The 10,768-nt window shown below is 41.5% G+C and overlaps 1 protein-coding gene and 1 pseudogene across 1 annotated transcript; one reads left to right on the top strand and one right to left on the bottom strand.

Moving 5' to 3' along the window:
* Positions 1-2,929: 2,929 nt before the first annotated feature.
* LOC149106999 (uncharacterized) lies at positions 2,930-3,837 on the bottom strand (annotated as a pseudogene).
* A 4,704-nt stretch (positions 3,838-8,541) lies between these two features.
* LOC149107000 (uncharacterized) lies at positions 8,542-10,569 on the top strand. Its single transcript, XM_089297163.1, has one exon. The coding sequence runs from the start codon at positions 8,557-8,559 to the stop codon at positions 10,417-10,419; it is 1,863 nt and encodes a 620-aa protein (XP_089153289.1). The 5' UTR covers positions 8,542-8,556; the 3' UTR covers positions 10,420-10,569.
* Positions 10,570-10,768: the final 199 nt, after the last annotated feature.

A 10,768-nucleotide genomic window follows, 5' to 3' on the forward strand; every position in this document is an offset into this window, starting at 1 on the left:
TTTCTCTTGTTGAAACGCAAAGATTTAATTTTTTAAAATAAAATGCTTTTCGCAAAGCAAAGTAACAGAGTTCTCGGGCTTCCCAAGAGGTACAATGATTTCGAAAAGCATAATATTAATAAACAAGAAATTGAATTTTCAAATTTTTATTCTTAAAGGTTCCTGTCAAATTTGTATGCAATATATTTTTGAAGTGTTTTGCTTCAGCTAGAAAAATTGGTGATAAATAGAATAAAACCCTGAATGTCGCGAAAAGATAGAAGCAGCAGAGGAAGTCTTGAAGCTGCAAGTAGAGAAATACAAATATCCCCAGCAGACACACACATGTAAGTTCTATACTAGTGTTGAATGTCTAAAAACTAGGTCTGAAATAAATACATAAAGGATAATACATGGGCGCGGCCTGGGCGGCACCAGGATTTGGTGAAAGGGGGTTCGGAAAATTGCCTACCGAAGGTGGAACCTTCTAAGGGGTCCAAGGCATGCTTAGGATGAAAGATTTTCCATAAGGCAGTTTTCGCCGCGGCGAGCAATTGTTCATTCGTGTTCTTGAGGAGATTTTTCAACAAGGTGTAACGCTTTCAGAATTGGGCACACAATCTACAGTAACTTGGATTTTTCCTATAATGAGTTTTGTTCGTCGTTTTCAGAATATTGTCGCCGGATATTGCTGCAGAACATCATATCGTTGCTGGTTTATTTTGGTTACCACACATCCCAAACTGCTGTAGGGGCATGCCAGTATAGACAACATTCATACTTGGGCGGCTCAAATTTTCATAAGTTAATAGTTATCTCCGAGATTCCGAGAGACAGGTGACTAGGCTTTTCTATAGTCTCTCTTCTGTTGCTCCGGAAGTGCGGGAAGATGAGAAATCCTGGGAACTAGGTTTACTAGGACGAAGATTGTTTTGTAGTGGCGTTGAAAAGAGCCATTTTTGATTGTTTTACGAAGAGCCTGTTTAAATTTTAAGAAGTTTTCTTGAAGTTTTGTAACGAGGAAGAAATACTTGTTTTGTCAGTTTCTGATCGTACAAAATAACTCAGTGTTTTTGGAATTATAGAGGGTTGTATTAGTTTCATTAGCAGTGGGAATTGTGACCTTTTTTTCTGTAATTTGAGTGCATTGGTATTTAGAGTCACCCATTTGGGTACAGTGTGTCACTTTTCGGGCAAGAAGGTCATTGTTATCTTTCTGTTTCTTGTTCCGAGTCCGAAGGTAGCTGTAGGGTTGCGCTTGGCTTGGCTGTAAGATTAGAATTTACGATTTGATTCATAAGGGAATTTCAAATGAACTTCGAAAGTCACTTGTCAAAGAAATTTGGAAAATGAACTGCCAAGGAACAATTGTTAGTGCAATTATATTTTTAATGTTGGTTTTTAATTAAAAGTCAAGAAAAACGTATTTCTTGCATGGCTGTATCTTGCGGGTTATGTTGAAGAAAAAGGGTAAAAAACGACAGAGTTTGGCGTCAGACATAGTTATCGAGCCTCCATAAAGGAACATTCGGCCTGGGATTTGTAAGAATGTCGAGGCATTAAACACAAAAGATTGATGTTTTTCATGGTTTTAATGAGAACCAAATGGGTGATTTAATGTTACAATTTATTTTTAATATCTTAAAACGGAAATTCCGAAATTTGTTCCGTGTCATGGAAGTGTTCATAACTGCTAAATAGTGTTCCGGTTGTGTTCAATGTAACGTAAAAATTAAAGTAAACGCAACTAATAACTTACGGCGAAGAGTGACAGCTCACTATTCTTATGTGCCATTTAAGAGGGAATTTCGACTAACTGTTTTCGCTGGTGTCAAAGTGAATGCTCTTTACGATTCTGAAGTGTTGCTGCAGTGGAGTGTAATGTTTCGTAGTTGGAACAGTTGTTCATAAATTTTCTTCTGGGAGGACTGGAGGTTGACATCAGTGGATGAGTGGCTAAACATTTCTAGAAGGAGTGGGGTGAAGTCTTTCAGCCGGAGAAGTTGGTGCTTTCATGTTTCGTATGGCGATGTGTAACGGGGCGTTAGTATTGCAGGAAGACGCTGGCTGAAATGCATTGCACTTATATTCGGGGTCGAGAAGACTTGGCTTTTCTGTGATGTTGAGAAGACTGATTGGTTGTCTGAAGTCTTGGAAATCTGCGATGAGGCTTTGCTTGTTAGTATCGTAAGAGACGGCTCGTCGTTTGCGGGTGTCACTAACTTGCAATGAAAAGTTGAAGTAGTTCGTGGATCCTGATCTGCTCTGCATCGTCTGAGTTATGTTATGCACGTAGCCTTTGAGGCGCAGTTGATTCATGGTTTGTGATTGCTTATAGGTGAAGGCGAGTTGAGTGAGGAGTATAGCACAAAGTCTACTTTGGAATGTTTTGTTGTGCTATTGGAGGCTATATAAAAATTAAAATTTAGATCTCCAAAATTTGTTTTGGCGTCTTGACAGTGTTCATAACTGTTAAATACTGTTCCAGTAGCGTTAAGTAGAATATAAAAGGTTGACGTAACTTGTAACTTACTACAAAGTGTGTCGGTTCACGATTCTTGTATGCCATTGAAGAGGGAATTTCGATTAATTTTTTTCGCTGGTGTCAAAGTGAATGCTCTTTACGATGTCTGAGGTGTTGCTGCAGTGGAGGGTGGTGTTTCGTAGTTGGAACAGTTGTTCATAAATTTTTTCTTGGGGGGACTGGAGGTTGACATCAGTGGATGAGTGGCTGAGCATTTCTAGAAGAAGTGGGGTGAAGACCTTGAGCCACAGGAGCTCATGCTTGTTGTCTCGTACGGCGATGCGTACTGAGGCGTTGGTATTGCAGGAAGACGCCGGTTGAAATGTATTGCAATTAGGGCATTTCAGGACGGTGTTTAAAGCGGGTGTTGCTTCAGCTAATAGATTTTGGCATTTAGAGCAGGAAAGCCAGGTCTTCAAAGTATCTGCGAGGCGAATTCTGTCAGCGGTGATCATTTTGGCGTCAAACAAACTGTCGAAGAATTCGTTGGTGGGCGGAGAGTAATGTTCGTCGGCTGGAGTGATGGTTGTGGACGGAGTGGTTGTCAGGTACTTTTGGGAGTCGTTTTTTTTTTTACATGGACGTGCGTAATGGAGTAAGAGTTTTCATTGGCAACTTGCTTGATGAGGTCTCCCCAGAGTGTCAGGGGAATAGTGCCAGAGTTGTCCGTGATGGTGCAGCGGTCCAGCGTTTTTCATAATGACGTCGCGAATGGAATCGGTACGAAGTGTGAGGATTCCTTTGACTGTAGCCTTTGACTGATTTTCGTTTAACAGGCGCACGTTGTCAACGGTGGTTAGGACTGGTTGGTTTTCTGTGGATGCAGTGTCATCGTACTGGAATGTTAGGTCATCGTTGTTGACGGGTTCAATGCGAGATTTTTTTCCGAGAATCATATGTCGTTCGGAGGGGTCGAGAAGACTTGGCTTTTCTCTGATGTTGAGAAGACTGATTGGTTGTCTGGAGTCTTGGAAGCCCGCGATGAGGCTTTGCTTGTTAGTATCGTGACAGACGGCTCGTCGTTTGCGCGTGCCACTAACTTGCAACGAAAAGTTAAAGTAGTTCGTGGATCCTGATCTGCTCTGCATCATCTGAGTTACGTTATGCACGTGGCCCTTGAGGCGCAGTTGATTCATGGTTTGTGATTGCTTATAGGTGAAGGCGAGATGAGTGAGGAGTACAGCACAAAGAGTGTTTTGAAATGTTCAGTTTATTGTGCTATGGGAAAGAACGTTTTATTGAGTGTGGATGGATCGAAAATCACCATTCAGGTGGTCAAGTAAGATGTTTTTGCAAAGTGACCAATGGGAATAGGGAAATAGTAACCAGTGGGATCGCTGTGGTGTAAATTAGATTAGGTTTGGTGTAAACACGGTGCATTTTATCACGTGCTTGGATGTGATAGTACAAAGTTTAATGTGGAGATTAGGGAATGTGGTTAGTGGAATCTAATTCGAACACGTGAAGGGGCGTGGAGATAGGAATGGTTTTCGTGACGTTTGCGATGATAATGATGTTGTAAGAAGAAAGTAAATTACGGAATGGAAAATAAGAGAAAAGAGAATGGAATCAATGATTAGGACTAAGTAGTAGGAAGAGCAGAATAGAACATCCAGAACACCGCTCTTGCTTACAGTGACTTGGCGAAAGCATACGGGTTTTTGTAGAAAGCATCCCTGGTCTTCCGCTTTCGATTCCGTCGCTTCCGTTGGTTCTCAGCACGAGACAGGACGAGTATCTGCTTCTTAATGTCGTCCAGTAGGGTTCTTAGTCCAGCTTTCTCATACTCAGGAGCTTCCTTCCTTCCTTCCTTCCTTCCTGGTTTGTCCGCAGTTGTCCTTTCCTCACCTGCCTTCTGTTAGGTCTCTTCGCTACTCCTAGCCTCCCGTTCTTTGACTCTACCGCACCGAATTTCTCGAGACATGTTTCATATACCACACTACTAAATAGGCTAAGCTGGTTGACCGTACTCCCTCTGAGTCGGGAGCGGAGGATGATACTCAGGTCACTATCTAGGCTTGCCCATTCAGCTTTTGCATTGCCTATAGGCCATTGGATTTTGGCATTGCTAGTGGAGGCACTAGGTGGCTGACGCGAACAGGCTATGGGCTCTTGAGCACTGTGGTTTAAACCCGGGCTCTGGTTCCCATCAATCGACTTATTTCCTTCACTAGGAAGGTTGCGTTGCTGTCGGTTAGCACACCATCGTGATTGATGTGTTCGCAGTCCACGAGCATTGCCAAAGCTCTTACCGCAGTGGCAGGTCGTAATCGTAGGCAGTGTCGGGCCGTCATCAAGACTATCGATGGTGGGTGTTAGATTCTCTCCCCCTGTTCGGACACCCTGGGAGCATATCTCATTTAAGCTGCTAGAAGTCAAAGTTTGTTACAGCATGTGGGGGACTAGCCCAGCACACTGATTGCACCGTCTTTCCGGCTGTCATCTCTTGTGGTTAAGAACGCACCGCCAGTCTATTCCAGGGCGTCACCAGTCTATTCCAAGGCGTCACCAGTCTATTCCAGGGCGTCACCAGTCTATTCCAGGGTGTCACCAGTCTATTCCAGGGCGTCACCAGTCTATTCCAGGGCGTCACCAGTCTATTCCAGGGCGTCACCAGTCTATTCCAAGGCGTCACCAGTCTATTCCAGGGCGTCACCAGTCTATTCCAGGGTGTCACCAGTCTATTCCAGGGCGTCACCAGTCTATTCCAGGGCGTCAGCAGTCTTTCCAAGGCGTCACCTTACTATCCAGGGAGTCATACATAGAGGAATTCAAGTATTGTCATATATTGTGTGCGTTTTTGAAGGAAAAGCAAGTGTCATGTTACCTAGATTTGGAAAGAAAAACAAAAGTGTCATGTTACATGGGTTTTGGAAGAAAAACAAAAGTGTCATCGGCCGTCGATAAAACCAGGAACATGGAACATTCTGGAACATCCCGGAACATTCCGGAACATCCCGGAACATCGAATTATTATCATAATTACGCGAAAAATATGTAAAATTAAATTTTAAAAAATCAATCAAACAAAAATAAACTGGTATTAGCTCGGAAAATAGAAACAAAACAAAAACATAAAAAAAGGAAAAAAGAAAGAAAAATGAAAGTGACTGCAATGAGTGAAGGCCAGCAACTAACAAGAGTAATCAATTCCTTCCAGTCGTTCACTGTCAGTTTAATTACGTGACTGTCCTTTATTCACAGATTTCGTTCTTCACAGAAAGGTGGTGGCGTTCGAACTCCTTAATCAGACCTAAAAGTATGGGTACACGAGTGTGATTTCTTTATTCAATTCATTACGTCAATACAAAGATATGCGTATACACGATTTCTCATGAAAAAATAGTTTCTCCATAAGATAGAAATAGAAACTCTTCGGCATCGAGTTTCTTGTCTAAACTAGTTCGGACTGCTCGACCTCTGATGACAGTGTAAACAAATACAAACACAAAATTTAAAAACATTTGGCGACGCGCGCGCTGTCTTGCGGGGTCGCTGGTCAAAACTTTATTGTCTCTAGAAATATTTGTTAAAAGTGTTGGCGATCTGAAATTGAATTCTAAGTGTCGCCAACAGTTCAAATGCATCTCCTGGGAAATGTTTGTCCAGTACAAGTTAACACTTAATTAATTAAGAATACTTTTATCGCAGGCTATAATCTATTCATCGCTGGTTCAACTTCACGTGCAGATCGTTATCTGAAATTCGATCAACTTAGTTTTCTATCGAGCCATTCAAACACCACCAAAGTAAACCAGACATGCGAAAAACGCGCGTGAACGCGCTGCTCTATAAATCTTTGATTACCACTAGTTTATTAATGATAATTTTCTTGTTACTCGTGCTTCCGGAAAGGCCGAATCTGCAGTTAGTGGGTCATAGTGCCAGGCGTTCCTAGCGGAGCGGCGCGAAAACTGGGGATGATAAATAGCAACATGAAGATGGAATAGGGACAACACTATGAATGCTGACTTAACAAGCAACTGTATGATGCACAGACAAACACCTCAGATGTTGAAGAAATCAGGGATCAAAAGAGGAGACGCAATGAATTACCTGGCATTCATCGTCAGAATCGTCCATGTTTGTGTTGAAAAACAGAGTGCTGAAAAGCGACATGACGCAATTGGCGGGAAAGAAGAGGAGCCTGCACTCATTGTGGTCAGTTGAATGAATACCCAACGCTCCCTACCCCTCTGCTACCGACTCCCCAATCCCCAATAATATCTTCCTATATTTCAAGCTGATACAGTGTACCAGTTTATTTTTGTTTATTTTAGTTTTAAAAATTTAATTTTACATATTTTTCGCATAACTATGATAATTATTCAATGTTCCGGAATGTTCCGGGATGTTCCGGAATGTTCCATGTTCCTGGTTTTATCGACGGCCAGTGTCATGTTACATGAGTTTTAGAAGAAAAACAAGTGTCATATTACATGAGGTTTGGAAGAAAACCAAAAGTGTCATATTACATGAGGTTTGCAAGAAAAACAAAAGTGTCATGTTACGTGGGTTTTGGAAGAAAAACAAAAGTGTCATCACATGAATTTGGAAGAAAAACAAGTGCCATATTAAACGAGGTTTGGAAGAAAAACAAAAGTGACATGTTACATGGGTTTTGGAAGAAAAACAAAAGTGTCATATTACATGAGTTTTGGAAGAAAATCAAAAGTGTATGTTACATGGGTTTTGGAATAAAAACAAAAGTGTCATGTTACATGGGTTTTGCAAGAAAAACAAAAGTGTCCTGTTACACGGGTTTGGAAACAAAAACAAAACTGTCATGTTACATGGATTTGAAAAAAAAGAAAAGTGTCATTTTTCATGGGCTTTCATAAGAGTAGAGCACATCGGGTGTGTGATTGGCTGTGGTAGTTTTGAACTTTGTTCGTCTTCATGGAGTACGTGATAAAATTTAAGTTATTTATTTGTAATGAAATGTTAATTCTGCTGAATGGTTATTCTTATAACATTAAATTTGGAAATACAGTTAACAATAAAGATTAGCGAAAAAACTGAGCAACGACGTTTCGGTGTCATCCTGGCACCATTTTCAAGTTAAAAAATATTTGTGCGAAAAGTAAACTAATTTATACCAATGGTAGAGGTGCGAAGTTGAATAAATTAAGATTAAGATAGCTGTTCAATGTTCATGTTCATTCCAATGAGGTGTCAAACACTGGTAATGAGTTCAGTGTCTGTTCAAAGCCTAAACAAATACTTTTGCGCGAATGGAGTCTGACTGTGTGTTAAGGCTCGGTTTCTTCTTGCGAATCCACAGCATTTCGTGGATCAAGCAATCGAACTTTCCCTGACATTTCTTTAGGATCTTAAAGTTGTTAGTCAGGTCACCAACTGTATCAACTCGGTGTTCATTTTGAAGGTGTTTTCCGATGGCGGTAAATCGGTGTTCCTCAATGCGCTTGTAAAGATGACGGCTAGTGTAACCGACGTATTCTGCATCACACAGATCACATATATAGTTATAAACAACGCACTGTTGATTGATCAAAGGTGGTTTTGGCTCTTGTACTTTGAGATCATCGCCAATTTTACGGCTTCTGAACACCGGCTGTAGTTTGTGATCAAGTTTATTACTCAAGTCCGAGAGATGTTTCTTTACTATGTCCGCTGATTTCTGGTCTTTAAAAGGCAGGACAATGCGGTAGATATTCTCTGTTGGAGGCGTCGATCTTGTGTCTGGTGACATCACTGAATTAACGAAACGGGTGATGGTGGAGTTCACAAGAGAATCTGAGTACTTGAGGTTAGAAAGAAGGAAGAAGGAACTTAACGGAATCTACGTTGAAATACGCCGGAATTGTTCATCGCTCCAATACATGTGCATCCTGAGAACGATGGTTAACCTCCGCAAAAAGCACTATGAGAAAATGATGAGCGGCCATATCAACAAAATCATGAAGCTGCTAAACAAAGATCACGATGTGGACAAACATATCCAGAACATTTCCTCCTACAAGCTTTCATTCTTCTAGAAGCTTGTTCTGTGTCGAGGTTTGAAGTTTTCCTTGCCGCAACGCATCTTTTCAATGGACATTCAAGCTAGCTTCGAGAAAGCGTTCTGGCAATTGGAGCCTTCATTATCCGATGATAAGAAGGAATTAGCTGCGGCGACCCTTCGATCGATCGCGCTTAACTACATCGAGTGCAAAGCCCCCAAACCACCGAAAGCGCTACAAAGAGCTATTGAACAACTAAAACGAAGAGATGACATCGTAATCACGAAACCAGATAAAGGTACAGGAGTAGTTGTTATGGATAAGGCAGAATATGTTCGCCTTTTGAGTGAATCTTCCATCAACGATACAGCTAAATTTACCGCCGTAAGTTCGGAGAGACCCAAGACGCGTGGACGACCGCTCAAAAACTACCACCCTTTACTGCAGAAAGAGAAACACCTTGAATCTGTCGTGCGCAAAATTCTCCCAAAACAGATTGCCGACTCAGTTTGCCCGAAAGGATCACGACTCGCCCATCTTTATGGTCTGCCAAAGACTCATAAAGAAAAACTGGCGATGAGGCCCATTCTATCCGCCACAAGTACTTACAACTTCGCCCTCGCGAGATGGCTCGACGATAAACTGAAGCCCCTGTCGATCAACAGCTACACAATATCTGACACATTTTCCTTCGCTGATGAGATTCGCAACCTGAGCCTCAACGAATCTGACATCCTAGTATCTTATGATGTCTCTTCGCTATTTACGAACGTTCCACTACAAGAAACCATCGAGATCCTTGCTGATAGAGCTTTTGTTGACAACTGGTTCAACAAAACACACCATCTAAACATCAGTAAAGCTGATCTAATTGAACTGTTGTCAGTAGCAACAAAGGACCAGCTATTTCAATTTAACGGTCAACTCTACCAACAAATTGATGGAGTAGCGATGGGCTCTCCCTTGGGTCCCCTAATGGCCAATACTTTTCTTTGTTCTATCGAGGAAAAGCTACAAAACGAGAACAAGTTGCCAGACTTCTACAGACGCTACGTGGATGATACACTAGCCACAATGAAAGACATACCAACCGCAGAAGCCTTTCTGAAGACTTTGAACAACTGTCATCCATCCATATCTTTCACCATGGAGATCGCATCTAACGGTAAGCTACCATTTGTCGGCATTGAAATATGCAAGAAGGGCTGCATGCTGGTAACAAGTGTTTACCGTAAACCCACAAACACTGGTCTCCTCTTACACCACCAAAGTCATGTCGACAACCGCTATAAAAGATCTTTAGTTAAAACCATGTTAAACCGTGCTTACCGCTTGTCCTCAACATGGGAACTATTCTCAACAGAATGCGAACGCCTTAAACTGATCTTTTCTAACCTCAAGTACTCAGATTCTCTTGTGAACTCCACCATCACCCGTTTCGTTAATTCAGTGATGTCACCAGACACAAGATCGACGCCTCCAACAGAGAATATCTACCGCATTGTCCTGCCTTTTAAAGACCAGAAATCAGCGGACATAGTAAAGAAACATCTCTCGGACTTGAGTAATAAACTTGATCACAAACTACAGCCGGTGTTCAGAAGCCGTAAAATTGGCGATGATCTCAAAGTACAAGAGCCAAAACCACCTTTGATCAATCAACAGTGCGTTGTTTATAACTATATATGTGATCTGTGTGATGCAGAATACGTCGGTTACACTAGCCGTCATCTTTACAAGCGCATTGAGGAACACCGATTTACCGCCATCGGAAAACACCTTCAAAATGAACACCGAGTTGATACAGTTGGTGACCTGACTAACAACTTTAAGATCCTAAAGAAATGTCAGGGAAAGTTCGATTGCTTGATCCACGAAATGCTGTGGATTCGCAAGAAGAAACCGAGCCTTAACACACAGTCAGACTCCATTCGCGCAAAAGTATTTGTTTAGGCTTTGAACAGACACTGAACTCATTACCAGTGTTTGACACCTCATTGGAATGAACATGAACATTGAACAGCTATCTTAATCTTAATTTATTCAACTTCGCACCTCTACCATTGGTATAAATTAGTTTACTTTTCGCACAAATATTTTTTAACTTGAAAATGGTGCCAGGATGACACCGAAACGTCGTTGCTCAGTTTTTTCGTGAATGTTTATTGGTTTGTATTTAGCAGTGGTGATTGGTTGGTTTTCACTTAAGTTGTGTTTTCTTTGTTCTTATTGGCTAATTTCGATCTGTACATTGTTTATAAAGGGTTGTATCGTGAGAAAAAGTTAAGTCAAAGCATTCAGG

Source organism: Orbicella faveolata, unplaced genomic scaffold (assembly GCF_042242905.1).
Source record: "Orbicella faveolata isolate gen_17 unplaced genomic scaffold, um_ofav_v1 contig_27, whole genome shotgun sequence".
NCBI classification, from domain to species: domain Eukaryota; kingdom Metazoa; phylum Cnidaria; class Anthozoa; order Scleractinia; family Merulinidae; genus Orbicella; species Orbicella faveolata.